This window comes from Tachysurus fulvidraco, chromosome 6 (genome assembly GCF_022655615.1).
Source record: "Tachysurus fulvidraco isolate hzauxx_2018 chromosome 6, HZAU_PFXX_2.0, whole genome shotgun sequence".
In the NCBI taxonomy this organism is placed as follows: domain Eukaryota; kingdom Metazoa; phylum Chordata; class Actinopteri; order Siluriformes; family Bagridae; genus Tachysurus; species Tachysurus fulvidraco.
In genome coordinates, this window is record NC_062523.1 from 3,902,151 (window position 1) to 3,922,917 (window position 20,767).

General features: G+C 37.9%; 1 protein-coding gene across 3 annotated transcripts; it reads left to right on the forward strand.

Annotated features, from left to right (window-relative positions):
- The first annotated feature begins 479 nt into the window (after window positions 1–479).
- On the forward strand, window positions 480–20,359 carry stat1b (signal transducer and activator of transcription 1b). 3 transcript variants are annotated; one of them, XM_027168828.2, is made up of 24 exons: window positions 480–556; window positions 3,398–3,525; window positions 3,936–4,080; window positions 4,203–4,298; window positions 7,097–7,186; window positions 7,697–7,775; window positions 8,181–8,275; window positions 9,529–9,680; window positions 10,304–10,462; window positions 10,570–10,662; window positions 12,040–12,099; window positions 12,196–12,225; window positions 12,312–12,402; window positions 12,529–12,570; window positions 13,299–13,382; window positions 13,496–13,594; window positions 13,721–13,856; window positions 14,758–14,813; window positions 17,287–17,381; window positions 17,559–17,698; window positions 18,979–19,167; window positions 19,273–19,348; window positions 19,455–19,549; window positions 19,787–20,359. In XM_027168828.2, the coding sequence occupies exons 2-23, from the start codon at window positions 3,398–3,400 to the stop codon at window positions 19,522–19,524; spliced, it is 2,205 nt and encodes a 734-aa protein (XP_027024629.2). In that variant the 5' UTR covers window positions 480–556; the 3' UTR covers window positions 19,525–19,549; window positions 19,787–20,359. The 3 variants fall into 3 exon arrangements, with proteins under 3 accessions (XP_027024629.2, XP_027024554.2, XP_027024478.2); XM_027168753.2 differs by lacking the exon at window positions 480–556 and adding an exon at window positions 563–741 and having other exon boundaries at window positions 19,736–20,359; XM_027168677.2 differs by lacking the exon at window positions 480–556 and adding an exon at window positions 563–741.
- Window positions 20,360–20,767: the final 408 nt, after the last annotated feature.

A 20,767-nucleotide genomic window follows, 5' to 3' on the forward strand; every position in this document is an offset into this window, starting at 1 on the left:
CCCCATTTAACAAATCTGAGGTGACTCAGGTGACGGTAGGGAGGAAAAACTCCCTTAGACGGTAAAGGAAGAAACCTTGACAGGAACTAGACTCAAAGGAGAACCCCATCCTCATGTGGGTGACACTGGAGGATGTGATTATAAATATACAGTCTGATAAATGTTGTATAGATGTAAAAGATCACATGCAGTTCACATCTCCCCTATAGTATCAAAGAGTCTAACTGGAGCTGGTAGATCTCTAGATGCCTCAGGATCCTCACAGATCTCTTATTATTACAATCATTATGTTTTCAGTCATAACTTTTCTTGAGGCAAAACAGCAGCTGCAACAAAATGCTTGGAATTGCACTCATATTTATCTAAGCAGTGATATCCATCTGCTCTGTCTGCAGTTTTTAGACACTTCCTAAGTTTCTAATCTCTCCTCAGTTAGGTTTTATAAACCCTCCGGAGGGAGGACGCGCACTGAAGAGAACAGCCAGAAGAACGGGGCAGGGCTAACACATGCGCATTTGACTGGAGGTAGGACGAAGCACGAGAATCCCGCCGCCAGGTCAGTAACTGATGTTTAAGTTTCAGACATAAAGACATAAGAATCGTGTTACAGAATCCTGGTGAACAGCTGGCTTGAGTCTCTACCTTTCTCTATAATATCCTGTAGAAGATCTTTAATAAGAACATTTACAGTCTTATACATTCTACACTCAGGACAGAATCCGAAGGCGTTTGTAAACAAAGGTAAGTTATTGCAGAACTGTGTGAGACCTGGTTATAAAAAGGTCCAAATTAATACATGGAATAGTTTTTTTATGATCTAGATCTCGATTTATTATTTCTTATTCTGATGACTTTAGGTCACTTATCTATATGTTTAATTATTCTTATTCTTATTCTTCTTATTATTATTCTTCTTCTTCTTATTATTATTATTATCGTTTGTGTGATTGTTGATACTTCAAAGATTGTAAAAGTTTGATTTGTTTATTTGATATTTGATTGTATTTTTGTATAATTTGATTATATATTATATTATATATTATACTTTTTCATATGAGAAAAGTGCACGCAGTTTGCTTCATTCAATATTTCCATAAACGTTTAATGCTTTGCACCCAGCTATAATTATATAAACTGCTGGAGAGGAAAAAGAAAACAGATTGCAGGAAAAGTGACTTGCATCAGAATTATTGATTTGTTTGTTTGAAGATTTTTATTTGTGTAACTGTTACTGTAAAGTGTGTTACAGTTCACAGTGGTTATTAAACTTATCATATGTGTAGCATGAAAGGTATAGAGGACTTTTATTCTCTCTCTCTCTCTCTCTCTCTCTCTCTCTCTCTCTCTCTCTCTCTCTCTCTCTCTCTCTCATAACCATTCACGTACATGGAATTTGTTCAGTAAATACTTGATGCGACATTGAAGTTTATCACCAGCTTATCATTTTATTAATCCTCTTTAATCCGGGGCTACACGTGACTTCAGTTCCCCTAATCGGGCTGAATGGTTTGATATATGACATGTCCATGTTGTGCTAACTTTTTGATTTCGCTTATTTTGGGGGCTGGGCTACACGTGATGTTGACTGGAGGCCAATACTTTTGGAATCATTGGGTTGATAGTGTGGAGTTGATAGTTACATGTATTGAGAGTCTCCTTTACCTCTACAGTCACTAGGAGAACACAGAAGAGTGTGTGAGAGATTAAAGGAATTTTAGGAATTTCCCATTCAAGTCTATGGGATTTTTTTGGTCGCTTTTTCGTCCGCTGTGTGAACTTCGTTGGTTGGATTGCTTAGAAAAGTCATACACACCTCTCCTCAATGAGCCGGTCGATTTGACACCTTATTCATGGGTCTAGGACAAAAGCTGTAGGACAAGTTACACGCCAAATTTTTGTCTGGCAAGATAATAAGAATGTTGACTTTGCAAGCACCATTAATAAAAAAAATGGCATGTCCAGAGACTGTATTTTTAAAAAATGTAAAAAAAACCTCCACAAAATTTCATTGCTTCTAACACAAACTAAATAAAGCACACTGTTACAGGGACATACAGTTAACAGAGACATCGACGATCTCCGCTTCTAAGGTTAAGTTTAGGAGACATTGGGTGGGTTTCTGAATTAGACATTATGCTGAATGCAGTGAACAGAACGGAGGGAGAAAACTTACACACAAACAAAAACAAACAAAAGAATACAATGTCAGTGAATACTAATAGGGCTTCCTTATCTTCAAGTATTTAAAGTGCAGAGTTACATATTCTGCATTTGTTAAATGTAATCCAAGCTTCATGTGGTGAGGAGGATGTGTGTGGTGTGAGCAGGCATCAGCAGAAGCTGTTCATTACTCTTGTGGTTGTATGCCTTAGAATCACTTTCCAGTCAGTCTGAGGTCGGTATCGGGGGTGAGTGAGATCTGTAACGATGCTGAGGGTTTCTGCATTGGTTACTTTGCTGTACTAGAACCAGATGCAGAGACGCCATCTATTTGGAAGACTGCTTATTATAGGAATGTACTGTTCTTATATAATGGCAAGTCTGGACAGAGCAAGTGGGATCTCCTGTAATCTAGATTGTTAGGAACTCTGTACTACGGTATGATGTGGTGGTGGTGGTGGTGGAGGGGGGGGGTGTCTGTGCTCCCTTCTCTTTCTCTTCTGAATTCAACAATTTAGTATCATCTGCTGACAATAAAGGAGAGGTTGCTGTCAGTGCACCATTCAGTGAGGGTGGCTACTTCCTCCCTGCAGGTAGTCTCACATTGAGATCGGTGATGGAGTTGAAGTCATGTACTTGGTGAGAAGGTAACAGTGGTGAAAGAACAGTTCAGTTGCGATTACACAGCTGAATAGTTTTCTGAATAAGATGGAACCAAAATATCCTTTGCTTCTGCTTTTCTTCTGCTGTTTATTAGTCATTTCGTGTTTCCAGCCCTCTGTACGTTTTATACTTTATGAAGTAATGTGGGGTCGTTACATGCAAATAAACTGTAGCTGAAAGTCGTATGTGTTCAAGCAGCACACTGGGCTAGCTGATCGATTTGTTTTGTCCACCAGTGTGTTATGTAGTATATGTGGTTTAGATTAGTGTCAAAGCTTCAGCGATAAGAGCAAATTGTCGTCCTTGAGGTGAAAAAGAAAAGCTATGAAAGTAAAAGTTGATCTATCATTTCTCAGAATCGTTCTCATCTAGTGAAGAATTCAGATAGAAAAACATAACCTTCTGGAATTTTCTGTTATGTTGCTAGTTCTATTCTGTAAATCCCCAGTGCGTGTTGTACCAGAATGAGGGTTACTCAAATGCAAATAAAATATTATACGTATATAATATTGTATATATATATATATATATATATAAATGTATATATTATACGGATTATTGACTCTGTTTGTAGATGGCGCTTTGGTATCAGCTACAACAGCTGGACTCAACATACCTGCAGCAGATCGGCCAGCTTTACGACGATGCGTTTCCCATGGAGATTCGTCAGTACCTCAGCCAGTGGATTGAAACCACTGACTGGTGAGAAATGATATGCTAGACATTATCTCTTTATCACAAGACTACATCATCTCGCATTCAGAAGAGACTTTCATGTGATGAATAACATTGTGTGTGTCGTTGGAGAACATCAGAAAGATACCTTTGAGAAGAACAATTCTGGGTTAAACCTCTATTTGTTTGTTCAGATGTTCACATCTATGGCTAGTTGACGACGTTTGATAATTAAATTAATTGTCATTATTTTGAATCAGATGTTTTATATCAGAGAAAATCTTTACTTTACTATCATCACGCAATCTCTCTGATCTTCACTATCATCACCACACTCTCTCTTTATTATCATTACAACACTCTTTTTGACCAATATAAAAATTAGTCTGACCTTGGCCATTGATTATAATCATCATTATTATTATCATCTGGCACAGGGATGGTGTGGCCCTTGATGAGTCCCTAGCGAGGCTACGTTTCCATGACCTTCTCAGTAAGCTGGATGAGCTTTATGGCCGCCTGAATCCGAGCAACAACTTCCTCCTTCAGCACAACCTCCGCAAAATACAACATAACCTACAGGTGTAGTACCTACACAGATAAACATATCCCATCAGACCAATAACTAAAAATGTCTTCTGGCATCATTAGTGTCCGTCTGTTTTACAATTACAAAACAAGAAAATGTTCATTTTTCCTTGTAGGAACACTTTCAGGAAAATCCAGTGTACATGGCTATGATTATATCCAACGCCCTGAAAGAAGAAAGAAGAATTCTGGATATGGCCATTAGAACGCAGGTACAGAGCATGTGGTCATTTATTGTACTGGTTTTATATTTAGCGATATACTGTAATGCAGCATCACTTTTTATGGTGGATTGGAGGTCTGTGAGATCTGTTAAACTGGTGCATAATGTCTGGCAGCAATAATGTTTTTGCACATCTACAGTAACTGTATATATACTCAGATTTGGTTTTATGCCAAAAAAAAACCCTGCACATTAAAAAATGCATGCTGGTTTTAAATTTAAAAAAAAGTGAAAAATAGTTTTTCCAACAAGCAATGACAATGTATGTCAGGGAGGCAGTTAGGACCAACATGTAAAATGCTGATGGAAAATCAGGACAAGAGAGGCAGTGGATAAGGAGAATGAGCACTGGGGAAGAACAACACCATGGACACAGAATAGTCTCTCAAGCACATAGAGAAAATTCACTAATAAATCCACACTAGAGGTCTTCTTGGGTCTAAAGAAATGTACTCGACCCAAAATGACCCGAATCACTTTTTAGCCGAACCCGATGTTGCATAAGTCTACAGTAAAGTAACCGCTACAGCATGGATTCAGAAATGATTGACGGGTCTGTTTCAATGAAATTAGCTTAGCTAGGGTCTGTTTGGTTAAAACACATTCATTTTAAATTACCCGAGACCTGATGCCTCTATTATTATACCCGACCCTTGTTCGAGGCACACGTGAAACTTTTAGACCCAAAACCGCTCGGGTCTCGGGTCAGACCTTGGGTTTTCGATCTCTAATCCACACGCCCAAAAGCCAAAAATGGCGTACGGCAAAAGAAATTCTGATTTATAAAACCATGCGTACGCACACCTGTAAGCAATGTTCCCTTTATAAATCACAGATCACCCGCAGATGTGCGTACATGCGTAATCACTGCGCGGGCACGAGAGTGGACCTCGTTATAATAAGCTTCCTCTGTGCTGTGTGTTTAAAAATGGGGTGAGGAGCCAGCGTCTCAGGGGTAGCCACTGTCGCCTGCAGGTTATAATTATATTAAAAACAAAATTGTTACATTTTCTAATTTTTAATATTGTTAAACTCACCAAGAAGCCAGCCATCACGTAGCTACTGCGCCTGCATTTAGTCTGTTCCCTACACTGTTATGTGTCAAGATAAAGGAATCATGTGTTGATCCAGGCCAGCGTGCCACATTGTTTGTGAGGGTCATGTTGGACTCACATATGATTTGCACATTAAAAGAATGCACATGCTTTCTGTTAACATGCGCAAATTCATTTGCAGATGGTGCCCTTACAGCAACATGAGCGCAGTCAATTGCGCCGATTACATTTGGGAAACCAGACATTGCTGCAAAATTTCATTTTAATTTCGGCCTGTTCTCGCACAGTGTAGGGGAATCTGATGTACCGACTACCCATATTAAGTATACCATTCAAAACGACAGATATTATGGCATTCAGGGATGGCTGTGATATACCAGACATATAGGGTGAGATGATAGTTTCCAATAGAATTATTTCATATACGAAAAGGTTTTAGACACAAAGTTGAGGATTACTTATAGTTTTTTATATTAATAATTTACCTGTCTGCCAATTCCCGCTGGAAACAGCCGGTTGCCAAGAACCCCAGAGTGGTAAGGACTTAAATTTGGACTGGCATGGCATGGTTCCGGCGTGTTACCCTCTCTAATACTGGACCCAATTCAACCCACATATCAAGAGCACAGCTCTGGGGAATCTAAATCGGCTTATTAGCCAGTCATCATAATGGGCCAGGAAATCATCATGGTCCCTGAAAACTCGTTCTCTCCTTATTCTCCCATTGGCATAATCGTCCAACAGTGCCATCATGAAGCATTACATACCCGGGTCACCGGAGGATTTATATGTTTCTAGCAATTAGACTGATCGTTAACACCTTGACAAAATCACAGAATTAATTTGTGGGCGAAAATTTAAGACTAAAATGTTATAGTGAACACATGCTTCTTCATGATGGTTTTGTAATGAACACCGTAATAGGTAATAGGACCGATGATGAGTAGCGATTGTGCTTCATCACTGTATTTGCAGACTTTGACATTTGATATATGTACATTAAGGAAAATATTTAGTTTTTACACTGTGTTCTGCAGTTCTCTAATAAAAAGGTATTTCATGCTATTCTGTATCACATGTAGTCACGCCATCTCCTCCTGCACAATGTGACTGTTAGGCAGCGCAGATTATTCATTCATTCATCTTCTACCGCTTATCTGAACTACTCATGTGTGGGGGGGGGGTATCCTCAGGCGTTATTGGGCATCAAGGAAGGATGCACCCTGGACGGAGTAGCGCTGATTATTATTATTATTATTATTATTATTATTATTATTATTATTATTATTATTATTTTATTTTTTAATACATTTTGAATTACGTTTGGATTTTACTAGATGTATATAGCCTAAAACAATTGATCAGCAAACAGAGCAATGCAGGGCAGACAGAAACAGGAAACCAGAAAACATCCAGGGTGAAAACCTGAAGAATAACAGACTGGAAAATGGCGGGATAAATTACTGAGTGCCAGGCAAACAGAAACGACCATATGGCAGTGAGAAAGTGTAGGCGGTGTGTTTATATACAGATGAACATAAAATGGTGAATGCCGTGAGAGCACGTTGTTCAAGATGGCTGCTGACTCGGAAGTGAAGTCATGGAGTCACAAACCTGGATGTCCGCTCTGACAATTTAAATAATAAAATATATTTCAATTGAGAAAAGAAAACCAGCTCAAAACCACATGCTTCACCTTCACCAAGACCAGCCATGTTGTTCTTTTCATTAGGATAATACAGGCTCACCTCAGGGCAACATTGTGATGGAGAAGCAGAAACAACTGGACAACCAGGTGAACGAGCTGAAGAAAAAAGTGCAGGTAAAACACGAATATAACTGAATTTTACTGAACAAATATCACTATGCAACTACAGTACATATAGTACTAGTAGACTAGGGGAGTAGTAGCCCAAGTGGTTAAAGCTGTGGGCTGTTGCTTGGAAGATCAGGGTTCAAGCCCTAGTGCCACACTGCTAATCTGCCACTATTTGGCCCTTGAGCAAGGCCCTTAAGTCTCTCTGCTCCAGGGGCACTGCATCATAGCTGGTCCTGCACACTGACCCCAACTTTCTCAGCTGGGATATAAAAATAATACTGCTGTAAAGTAGGTGTTATTTTTAAAAACACTTTTATCATCGGTCTAGATAAGGGTAAATGTAATGTAAATGTAAATGTCTGCCGAATAGCGTAAATGTAAATGTAGCCCATTCATCTGTATGCGAACTTCTCCTGTATAAAAACAAACAAACAAAAAGAAATACTGAAAAACTTTGTTCTGTAGGCAGGAACATTGACTTTCCTAATATTTGTGTGATATGTGTGTGAATAGAAATCAGAACAGGACATTAAGGCTCTGAAGGACCTACAAGACGAGCACGACTTCAAGAGGAAAACTTTACAGAGTAGAAGTAAGAGTTTGTGTTTTTAGTCTATAATCATTTGAAAATAAAGTGTATAAGGCTTTGTATAAATACAAAGTTATAATAACTTTGATCATCTAAACTGTGATGTCTCCACTGTAACAAGAAAAAAAAATCACAAACCCTTCTGCTTTACTTTATGGACCTGATTTTGAGAACCATTGTTTCATAAAAAATACATAAATACGGTATATAAAGCCTTATATTTAGGTGTTCAAGCACCAGAGTCAACTCTGACCTAATGTGTTTTATGGGTGTGGAAAAGGTTTTGTTACAGAAATAGGTTAAGGCAAACTGGAGCTTTAGGTTCTAATTGACCGAACAATGAATCTAAATAGATTTGAATGCATGAGTCATGTGATGTGATGAATCATGTATGCTTTGTGTTTTCAGTGGAGGTTCAAGTAAATGCATCTATAGCAAAAGAGATTCAGATGGAGCAGTTGAAGATCAGAGAAATATACCTTAATCTGAACAGACTGAGAGAGGTAAGCCAATGCTAAATGTGGCTGCTTACATTTCATCCGTTAATTGCCTTTATCCTTTAGCCCAGTAGCAGATAGCTCTATTTTTTGGTTCAATTTCCAAACAGCCCCTTGATGATACCTTTTTTTTGGCAAGAGCAGTGATAGAGTTGATGAGTTGTGCAGGACTTTTCTGAGTGCATTTGCATTAACTCCACAAATATGATGTGATTATATGCTTTCCAGACCACTGGTGAATGTTTTTTGAAGAATTGGGTCACAAAGGGTCTTTAAAAAGCAGGTGCACACATGTAGTTAATGCTGTCCACATGCGATCATATCATGCAGGATACATGTTAATGAACTTGCAGGTTCTTTGCTTATAGTACATTTGAAGACTAGGTTAGGTTGTAACACCAAAGAAAGCAGGAAATGCCTGCCAAAATTGTCAGCTGCCACTTCCAGACTGAGGTTTCTCCCTTGGAATAAGTCTGCACTGTGCAGTGGATCAGTCTGGAACTAGTAGTATGGTGTTGGCCTTCTGATGGGGAGATAGGATTCCAGGATCACCAAGCTGCCACTTCTGGGGCTCTTGAGCAAGTCCAGTAATGTCAATTGCTCAGGAGTCGTTCAGGATCAGGGTGTCTGCCAAAATGTGGTAAATGGAATGTAGTGCTGTTTAATAATGACCTTGAGTGTGGTCACCTTTTCCATTAGGCTCAGCTGCATCACCTCTGTAGAACCTTGACAGTATGTTTAGTTATGCAGCCACTGATTGAACTAGGCCTATTGCTGCCATGGTGATGACACCAGTCTCTTCGTGATGATGCTTCATCCCATACTCTGAGTTCTCTGCTCCTCAAGCCTGTGCTACTGTCAAGCAGTACTGGGTTCCAGGGGCTTCCTGTTTCTGACCATACTTTTCTGTGATTGGCCAACATTATAACTCTCCTGCTGGAGAGGAGTAATGCTCACCACCAGGATCCTTTGGGGCATTCCTGACATTCTCACATGGCCATTTAGGAGCTGTCTAACTTGATTCAGCCGTCTAAACCAATCCAACTTCTGCGTAACAAAAACACAGGTTTGTTGGTTAGCCATGGAACTGGCTAGGCGACAGTTCGGGTAGGAGTGACAAATCCAGCCAGTTTTGCTGCATACCGTGTGTCGCAACATACCTTGCTAACAGTATACACTTTGTCTGAACAGCAAAAGACATTAAACACTAATGCTACAGTATACCTTTATGTGTGATTTATGTGTATGTGTATCTGCAGGTAGTTGTAAAGGAGTTATTAAATACACTACAATTAGCAGATCTGATCCAGAGCACACTCATATCAGAAACGCTTCCAGAGTGGAAGCAGAGGCAACAGATAGCTTGCATTGGTGGCCCTCCAAACGCTTGCTTGGATCAATTACAGAACTGGTGAGTTTTTTTTTAACACGTACATTTACACTACAGTTTGAAAAGTTTGTAATCAACAATCATTATGCCATTGACTGTAGAATATTTGACATCTGATATCTAATATAAACCAATCACCATAGAATTTTTAAAAGGTTTCGAACCCAACGGATCATACCAGAGAGGCATAACCACTCCTGGATATGGCCAAACATGAATTTAAACCTAAACTATCTGTAGCAATAATATATATATATATATATATATATATATATATATATATATATATATATAGATATATATATATATATATATATATATATACGTATATATATATATATATATATATATATACGTATATATATATATATATATATATATATATATATATATATACGTATATATATATATATATATATATATACGTATATATATATATATATATATATATATATATATATATATATATACGTATATATATATATATATATATATATATATCTATATATATATATATATATATATATATATACTTAAATATATATTTTGTCTATCTACTCTTGCAGTTTCCATCATCTTTCTTTCTGCATACATTTGACTTACATATATACAGTAAGTAAATCAGTAAAAAAAATTGTTCTCAGGTTCACAGCAGTGGCAGAATGTTTGCAGCAGATCCGTCATCAGCTAAACACGCTGCAGGAACTGGTGCTGAACTTCACTTACAAAAACGACCCCATCGCTTTGAACATGAGCTCATTGCAGGAGCAGATGCTGTCGCTCTTCAAAAATCTCCTCATCAAGTACGTCACTTTTGAGGGTTAAACAGTCAGAGGTGGAATCTGATTAGGCTTTGTGGTCAGGTTTATACGCTACTGCAGAATGTAAATGCATGTGTTGTGTGTTTCAGTTCCATTGTGGTGGAAACGCAGCCGTGTATGCCCACGCATCCGCAGAGACCACTGGTGCTAAAGACTAGTGTCCAGTTTACAGTTAAAATCAGGTAGATTTTTGGAACAAGAATGAACTTTTGCTCATGAGAGTTTATTTAACTATAGACAGAGTCAAATAAACAGTAGGTCAAACAGCAACAATCAAAACTTAGATGAGCACAAATTAACTTTAACACAATTATCTCAACTATCTGAATCTCAGCTGAACACAACAGCTAAACACAAATGACTACAGGTTAAGTCAAGTGACCATTACAGTTAGGTCAGGTGAAAACAATGAAATTAAATGACCACAGGTATCTCAAATGTGCAACATTGTTAACTCAGATGATGACTCAACTAAAACTCTGATTAACTCAAATTAAAAACACTCAATCTCAAATGACTGCAACTCAACTCGAATGTACACCAGTGAGCTCAACTGAACACTACATTCAACTAAAATGAACAACTCAATTAACTCAAACAACAGAGTTATCTCAAAAGAACAACTCAGTTAAGTCAAATACTTAAATCAACTAATTAGATCAACTCAAATGATCACATATTTACTCAAACAAACACCACAATCAACTCAAATGTCCATATATTTACTCAAACACCACAATCAACTCAAATGATCATATATTTACTCAAACAAACACCACAGTCAACTCAAATGATCATATATTTACTCAAACAAACACCACAATCAACTCAAATGATCATACATTTACTCAAACACCACAATCAACTCAAATGATCATATATTTACTCAAACACCACAGTCAACTCAAATGATCATATATTTACTCAAACAAACACCACAATCAGCTCAAATGATCATATGTTAACTCAAACACCACAATCAACTCAAACGATCATATATTTACTCAAAAAACACCACAATCAACTCAAATGATCATATATTTACTCAAACAAACACCACAATCAACTCAAATGATCACATATTTACTCAAACAAACACCAGAGTTAACTGAGAAGCACAAAATTGAATTCAAATAACCACAGTTCTCTAATAAACATAGAGTAATTCAAATGTTCACAGGTTAACCTAACTGAACAGCACAATTATTATAAGATATAACTTTATTAAATATTAAAACTGCTTTACAGTACAAGAGAAATAAATATAATGAAATATAAATGGATTCTTCTACATTTAAATTGTATACAATAGTACAAACAAAATGTTATGGTATGATATTAATGTACATATTTTATTATTATTGTATATAATGGCACAGTCACTGTTGATCCTGTCAGGAGTTATAGAGGAGGAGTTATTTACTCAAATAACCACAAATGAGATCAAAAATACAACTTTTTGCTCTATTACCTCTACACGGAATGTCATGGTGTTGGGAAAAACCTTCAAATTTCAACAACAAGGGCAGCAATAACAACAACATTTTCCCTTTTCCTAGGCTGCTGGTCAATCTACCGGAGTTGAACTGCCAGCTAAAAGTTAAAGCATCTTTTGATAAGTATGTTTCTATGCTGAAATACTCGTTACCTATATTTATTAACTATAATTTATATTTTGTAGTTTTAATTATTGCTGTACTTTATTTTCTACTTAGGGATATAACAGAAAAGAATATGGCCAAGGGGTAAAAAGTTGCACTTTGTACTTTTTGGTAAGCTGAATAATAAATAATGAATGAATGCTAATTACTTTAATCAATGTGCAATTCAGATTCCGTAGGTTCAATATTTTAGGAACCAATATTAAAGTCATGAATATGGAGGAATCTAGTGGCTGCCTGTCTGCAGAGTTCCGGCACTTGGTATGAGTGACAGTTTTACTGATGCACTGTGGATTTAAACATTTTAATGACTGTTTCTGTGGTAAAAAGAAACAGTCATAATTAATTTCTAATACTAATGTTTTTTCCTTATTTTTTTACATACAGCTACTGAAAGAACAGAAAGCAACTGGAAGTAAAACAAATGAGGTTGGAAAAAATACACACACACACACACACACACACACACACACACACACACACACACACACACACACACACACACACACACACACACACACACACACATATAATGTGTGTGTGTGTGTGTGTGTGTGTGTGTGTGTGTATTTTGTATGTTAAAACAGATTATTTCACTTATGAAGAAAATGTAATAAATTGATTTATTTTATACTTGCTTTTATTAACATACTTTAAATCAAATCAATGTTTATTAATTAACCTTTCATGTAAAAACGATCAAAAAACATACAGGTTCACTGACTGTAGTGTGAGTTCAGTTAATTTTAACAATTATTTATTTATTTTTACACATTGCTGAATTAAAGGATTTTGCAAGTGTGGAATAAAGTACAGAAAAACTGTAATAATTCATAGGTTTTATTAAACTTGCTTTATATTTAATTCAGACCCATCACCTTGGTGTTTATGTACATTTTTCCTCTCATTAAAAAGACCTTTAGCAATAGAGTATTTGAGGATCAATATAAAAATGTAAGGGGCAAAAGTTTTTTTTTTCAATCCTTTTTCCATTTTAAAAGACTTTAAAACAATTTACTTGATTAAAGTTCAAAAATAATATAATGAAGTTATCCGGCAGTGGCTTATCTGTTTAAGTGTAGAAAGGGTGTGCGAGGGTGATTAGTTGGTTGAATATTATAAATTAAAGATAATATAAAGGTTGGTTTTTCCTCCAGTCTCCTCTTGTCATCACAGAGGAACTTCATTCCATCAGCTTTGACACTCAACTCAAGCAAGCAGATGTTTCCATCGATATAACGGTAAACACACACACACACACACACACACACACACAAATTACAGTGCATATCTAGAGTGTAGAGCACGTTGAGAATGGAGTTCACAACTCCTGTGTGTTTGTGTGTGAATGCAGACCACCTCACTTCCTGTAGTGGTAATATCTCATAACAGCCAGATGCCCAGCGCCTGGGCCTCCATCCTCTGGTATAACATGCTCTGTACTGACTATCAGGTAAGAGACATTTTCCCAGCAGGTCTGTCTGTCTGTCTGTCTGTCTGTCTGTCTCTCTCTCTCTCTCTCTCTCTCTCTCTCTCTCTCTCTCTCTCTTTCCACGAATAAAAATAAACTCTATTTCAGAACCTTGGGTTTTTCCTGAACCCTCCTTTGATGATGTGGGGAGACCTAGCAAAGGTTCTGAGCTGGCAGTTTTCCTCGATCACTAAGAGAGGTCTTAACATGGAGCAACTGAGCATGCTTGCAGATAAAATACTCGGTGAGCTACAGATACACTTACACAAAACACATACATTTCCTAAACTGGAATCCACTGCAGAAATACAAAAATATCGAAAGCTTGGGAACCTAAATAAACTGAGCGTATATCTCACGAAACGGCATTGAATCAAAGTCCAGTGACTGAGCACGTGGGAACACCGATGGCCGTTGAGAGTTGTAGCCTAATCACCATCGGCCATGTTTGTCCGCTTCGAAACCGGATTTGTGACGTTATGCGATGTGACATCAGCTGTAATTAAAATTAATTGACAGTTCAATAGCACTTGTTTTTGGTCAAATAAAAATAAGTCTGCATTTTTATGCAGATTTTAAACACTCTGGATGCTATTTCTATAAATGTCTTGATAAAAAGTTTTAATTTTTTTTTAAAAATATTTAATTTTAAATGAACAATCTCATGGAGTCATTTTAATTTGCATCTAGTATATTGATGCCTTATTTTATCCACAACGCTGCTCAATTCTGGATTCTAATTGTTCTGATCGTCATTAATCATTTAACATTAATTATCAGCAGCTCTGAAGCAAAGATTTATATAAATGCACTCGTTCTACATGACCGTTTCTATAGCAACAAATTCGGAGAGATTTCCACGGAATACACTTCAAATTTGAAAGTAAATGATTTAAGATTGATGGAGAGAGTCTCCAGTTTCTGAGCTTTGTACCATTTAGATGTAAAGCTGTAAAAAGTTTTCAAGACAAACTGTGTTGGTTTTTTTTTTATTTTTTTAATTAACTTGAATAGAGAGGGGCAAGTGAGGGAATTGTTTTGTGATAAATGGACATTGCTGTTTAGGGAAAGGGCTGCTTTTCTAGGCAAATCCTCTATACTGTAAATCAAACAGAGTATTTCATGTTCTCTCCTCATGTCCGCAGGTCCTGAGGCTCAAGAAGACCCGGAAACTCCAGTCTCCTGGAGCAAGTTCATTAAGGTGAGTGTGTTAATGCGGTAAATCCACATTCACTATAACTCTGTTAAAGTTCTGCTTTGTTTCTTTACATCTTTGTTTGTTGTACTTTCACACTGCTAAAGTTTCTAATGAAACGAAACGAAACTTATTGAGCCGATCGGCCCTATACGCACACTACGCAAGTTGCGTAGGTCCCCGCAAATTACGCAAAGCCCCGTCTCCCTGCCTCATTTTACAGCGCGTGTTAATGTTTACTGTGTAGCATGGGCAAGGCTACAATTTTTATTAATATTTTAGTCCAGCGAGTCGCCGCCGCTGTGGAGTAGCACAGGACCTGAGTGACTCGTCCATAGTCATAAACGGAGAGAAGTAGCGCCGGTTACAATGTTCTTCCACAGGACGCATGCAGTTCTGTTTATTAACTGCTAGAGCGTGAAACAAAAACAGCAGCTCGACAAATAAACTGCGTACCTGTGTAGTGCGTACGTGTGTCTATGTTGAAAAAGTTTATCGTTAATTTGATACTCATTTTAACAATTGGGAGTCATGTGCGTCTTTTCTGGTCAGTCGTCATGGAAACACAAAGCCCTGGCGTTTGGACCAGCGTGAAAATAAATGATATATCACTGTATACCACCAGTATGTGTGAAAACACTCACTCACTTTGCTGTATTTATTCATTCCTCACACACAGAGGATTTAACTCCTGAACTCCTAGCATTACTCTCTCTCTCTCTCTCTCTCTCTCTCTCTCTCTCTCTCTCTCTCTCTCTCTCTCTCTCTCTCTCTCTCTCTCTCTCTCTCTCTGTGTGTGTGTGTGTGTGTGTGTGTGTGTGGCCAGTGAGCACTGGACATACGACAGTTCCTTAAAAAATAAATAAATAAAAATAAAGACAGAATCAGGTGAGAGACTAGGGACAGTCCATAATGATCTTGTGAAAGAAATTTGTCATTTAATAAAAAGTTAAAAGCACAATAATAATAATAATAATAATAATAATAATAATAATAATAATAATCGGTGTGCCTTTTGATCATATCGTTAGCTTTAACAACCCTGAAAAGGAGCTCAGCACCCCTAAAGCTCTGACCCTAGAATTGCCCCTGCTGTGTAGATGACAATATGAAGCGAAGTTATCCAACTGGCCATGAAAAATGAAATAAAAAATGGGGACCAGTACAAAAAGTAGCGTGATAACAGTGGGGCCTAATGCAGCTTATAAAATGAATAATAGTAGTTATCTATAACTTACAGGTGCTATGCTGAAATTTGTTAGTAGAGGAGATGCTGTTAAGTGTGAATGTGTGGCAAATGGTTTACATGGCTCACGGGTCAGGTAGGAGGGCCCCTTAGCAGAATCTGTGAGCATGACAGGACGGATGACAGATTCAGACCAAACGGCTGGGTGTGGTTTAGAGAGAAACATTTCCCAAGACTATCAAAAACATCAGGATGTTCATGTACAAGTTTAGCAAAACATTAATGAAGAAAGAAATGAAACAAGCATATTATTATTATTATTATTATTATTATAAATATTATTTCTTCATGTTTCTCTTCTTTTTTAAGATCTTTCTCACGTGTCTAATGTTTATGCGTTTATTTTATTTGATCTTCTCTCTGACAATAGTTCAATTGTCCCACAAAAGCACTTCTATAAAATAATCTGACTTTATAAGGCTTTTTCAAGCTCTATGGAAGATCGATGTTTTTATTTTAGTTGAGATGAGATGTGAGACGAGGTGAGATGAAACTTTATTAATCCCTCATAGTAAGAGATGACACAGCAGTGCAAATATGAGGAGTGACCTCAAAGAAAACCTAGCATAAGAAATACACAATAAAATAAATATAAATAATAAAAATAATAGCAACAATGAAATCAAATAAACATGTACATATGCTAGAGTACTATTCATTTTAGGTAAAATTTTTTATTACAATGTTTGGACATACATAAAACCACCGAGGGCACAAACTTTTGAGCAGACTCAGGCCAAATTCATGCATATACGAATCTTTATGTAGTTTTTCTCTGTCACTCACTCACTCATTTTCTACCGCTTATCCGAACTGCCTCGGGTCACGGGGAGCCTGTGCCTATCTCAGGCGTCATCGGGCATCGAGTCAGGATACACCCTGGACAGAGTGCCAACCCATCGCAGGGCACACACACTCTCACTCACACACTACGGACAATTTTCCAGAGATGCCAATCAACCTACCATGCATGTCTTTGGACCGGGGGAGGAAACCGGAGTACCCGGAGGAAACCCCCGAGGCACGGGGAGAACATGCAAACTCCGCACACACAAGGCGGAGGCGGGAATCGAACCCCCAACCCTGGAGGTGTAAGGCTAACCATTAAGCCACTGTGCCCCCCTGTAGTTTTTCTTTACAAATTAAAAAAGTTGCCCCTTAATTGTATGTATCAATTTCTCTAAACTAGGATTCATTCATTTCGTATAATTTTTTTACATTTTTTTATTTCAGACATCATCCAATGAGAGAGGAGTTGCTTTCTGGCTGTGGCTTGATGGAATCCTGGACCTCATTAAACGATGCTTACTGAACATCTGGAATGATGGGTAAGAAAACAAGAACATAGGACAGGTTCTTACTGTATGTTGAAGCTGAATTCAGTCTGCTGTAACTGTGTAGTTTCATGTAACAGTTTGTCTGCAGATCCCAGACTAGTTAGAGTAGAGTTTCTGAAGATAACAGACTGCATGGAGTAAACCGCTTGTCTTTATGTATGTGTTCAGGTATATCATGGGCTTTATTAGTAAAGAGAAGGAGAAAATTCTGCTTCAAGACAAACGTCCAGGCACTTTCCTCCTGCGCTTCAGTGAGACATGTAAAGACGGAGGCATCACCATCACGTGGGTGGAGCAGTCCCTGAACGGTAGGGCTGGTAGCTCAGCTTGTGGAAAGTGATATACTCAAAACTTGTGGAACAAGTTTATCTGAACCCTGAACAGAAACATATTAAAATAAAAAAGAATAATTATAATAAAAAGAAAAATTCTCTTTTTAGTATCGATTCTATTTTTTTGACACGGACAGTCAGTAAAGCATTTCACTACGTTACACTGTGTCTGAACACCAGAGGGACATTCTGGCAGGCTTGTGTTATGTGCTTTTGTTTGTTTTGTGCTAAAGTTTCAGCCCCGCCCCTATCCTTAATCCGTTCTGCCTTTGCACATGTGCTCCTTGTATCTCAATGACTGTCCTCCGTATATATACCTGTTGTTATGTGCTAATGGTTTGCTGAGTCCTTGTGTTTAAACTCTGTTTTTGTTGAATTATCTCACTTGCTTTGTCTTCCACACTGTTTTTCTGTGTTTGCTGTTTTCTTAATAAATTCCCTGTAATAAAAAACTCATTCTTTTCCCTGTTGGCCGAACAACATTATACAGCTTAAACCATGTTTTAAATAACAAATTATGAGAAATACTAAAGGAGACTAAACTGGAAAACCAAAAAGACAAAGACAAAGAAAAATTGCAAACAGATGAATTTGGGAGGAGAGAAAGAGAGAGAGAATTAGAGAAAGAGAGAGAGAATGAGAGAGAGAGAGCGAGTTAGAGAGAGATAGAGAGAGGGAGAGAGAGAATGAGAGAGAGCGAGGGAGAGAGAGAATGAAAGAGAGAGAGAGGGAGAGAGAGAGAGAGAATGAGAAAAAGAGAGTTAGAGAGAGACAGCGAGAGAATGAGAGAGAGAGAGCGCCCTCTGCTGGTGTGAACTTTACACCTTTCAGGCCTCCAGCATGCTGTCCAGGTTCTTGGCAGCGTTCTCCTTATCTGCACTGATCTTCTACACATTACTGTATTTATTATTAAACCCCTGCAGCACCGTCACCACCTCGTGATGCCCGAAATGAGTGGCTTCATCCATGTGTTTGCTGTTTTCTTAATAAATTCCCTTTAATAAAAAAACTCATTCTTTTCCCTGTTGGCCGAACAACATTATACGGCTTAAACCATGCAGACACCTGACCGTCACACATTTGTTCTGTTCCCGCAAAGTCAGAACCACACAATTGTACAGAAAACACATGACCATTTGGCGTGATTAGTGATGTAATATAATCAGAATAAAGAATGTCGTAGCAGTGTATAATGACATAGAGAAGACAAACGTTTTATCAGATACATCTAACGTATTCTGTCGTGTGAAACGCAGGTCAACCTCAGACACACTCTGTGAAGCCCTACAGGAAGTGGGATTTAGTCAACCTCTCTTTTCCTGACGTCATTCGGACCTACATGTTGATGGGCACGGAGAACATTCCGGAATATCCTCTGCTCTATCTGTATCCGGACATCCCAAAAGACGTCGCGTTCGGCCACTACTACAGCAGCACTTCAGATGGTACACACACTCGATTCATCACTTTAGCCTTAATATACAGTCTGTGACGTGTTGACTTGCGCGTTATATAAAAATCAATGATCTTCACACTCTTAATGATTTCAGCTTCAGAAGACATGGACGTGGATAAACCAAATCCCCCGGATCCTTACTTGCCCAGACAGATCATTTCAGTGTCAGGGTGTGTTTAGTTAAATATAACCTCAATAATAAAAGTATATTGTATGATAAAGCAGATTTCTTTTTAAGATGGATGAATAACTGTTGCAATGCTTTCACCTCTGCAGCCCAGAAAGAAGACCTCAGGACAGAATCCTGCCTGAGAGTCCAGGATTTCAGTGTGCCGCAGAGCATTAACAAAAACAACAGCATGGATGATATGGTAATAAAAATGTACTTATACTCATTTACAACAATAAGATCTGTCCCAATGCTCTCCTGTACATCTGTTTGTACAGTAACACATCATCTGTTTAAAACACATCATCTGTTTCAGAGGATTTTGTAGATGAAACAAAATTTCACTGTATTGCTTTAACGCTGACTGATACTCAATCTGTCCTTTCAGGTTTAAAGGAAACCTACATGCTGATTTTATTTTATTTTTTTCTCTTATCAGTGTGAAAGTTTGCCGCAGTAAATCCGCAGCAGTGAATGCTTCCATCCTCGTCCTCCAGCTTTCCTGAAAAAGAAATTTAACGTGTGTGTGTGTGTGTGTGTGTGTGTGTGTGTGTGTGTGTGTGTGTGTGTGTGTGTGTGTGTTTTATGGTGAATTTTTTGAATTGCACTTTTGTAAAAAATCATTACAGTATGTACCTGGGTGAAGAGACAGACAGAATTTACCTCACAGCTTTATTTAATATTGTACATCTTAAATTAATAATATAGACTTGTAATTTGAAACGGTTAGCTCATACTCTGAATCAGGTCACGTGTTCACACACTTCATACATTGAACTCGGTTACATGTTAACACAGCTCATAGTCTAGACGCGTTCACGTGTTAACACAGCTCATAGTCTGGACCTGTTTCTTTAAATGTTGGAATTACGACTAACAATAATGTTAAATATTAAACATTTTAATTTAGTTCAGGAGAAAGTTCTGATTTACTCCTGAAAGCTTTCGAACAATTGATGGAATAATTATATAATGTATAATGAATAGGAATAAATAAATGTTCCATTCGTTATGTCCATCGCTTTAATTTTAGAAATGAATGAATTCATTTATTTTTTGAATATAACTTCTTTATTTCCAAGTGGACAACTCAGTTCTTATCTGATCGATGAAGTCGTCTTTTGGAGCTCGTGCCTTTCACTGTGATACGTTTTCTCCATGTACCTGCTATGGGGCAGTCGTTGCCTAATGGTTAGAGAGTCTGATTCGTAACCCAAAGGTTGTGGGTTCGAGTCTCGGGCCGGCCACGACTGAGGTGCCCTTGAGCAAGGCACCGAACCTCCCAACTGCTCCCAGGGCGCCGCAGCATAAATGGCTGCCCACTGCTCCGGGTGTGTTCACGGTGTGTGTGTTCACTGCTGTGTGTGTGCACTTTGGATGGGTTAAATGCAGAGAACAAATTCTGAGTATGGGTCACCAT

Excerpts from the sequence above, each read along its gene's own strand:
- stat1b (XM_027168828.2), top strand. The coding sequence starts at position 3,398 with ATGGCGCTTTGGTATCAGCTACAACAGCTGGACTCAACATACCTGCAG. Across the intron at positions 4,299-7,096 it reads ATATGGCCATTAGAACGCAG|GATAATACAGGCTCACCTCA; the intron begins GTACAGAGCATG and ends TCTTTTCATTAG. Across the intron at positions 13,383-13,495 it reads ATGTTTCCATCGATATAACG|ACCACCTCACTTCCTGTAGT; the intron begins GTAAACACACAC and ends GTGTGAATGCAG.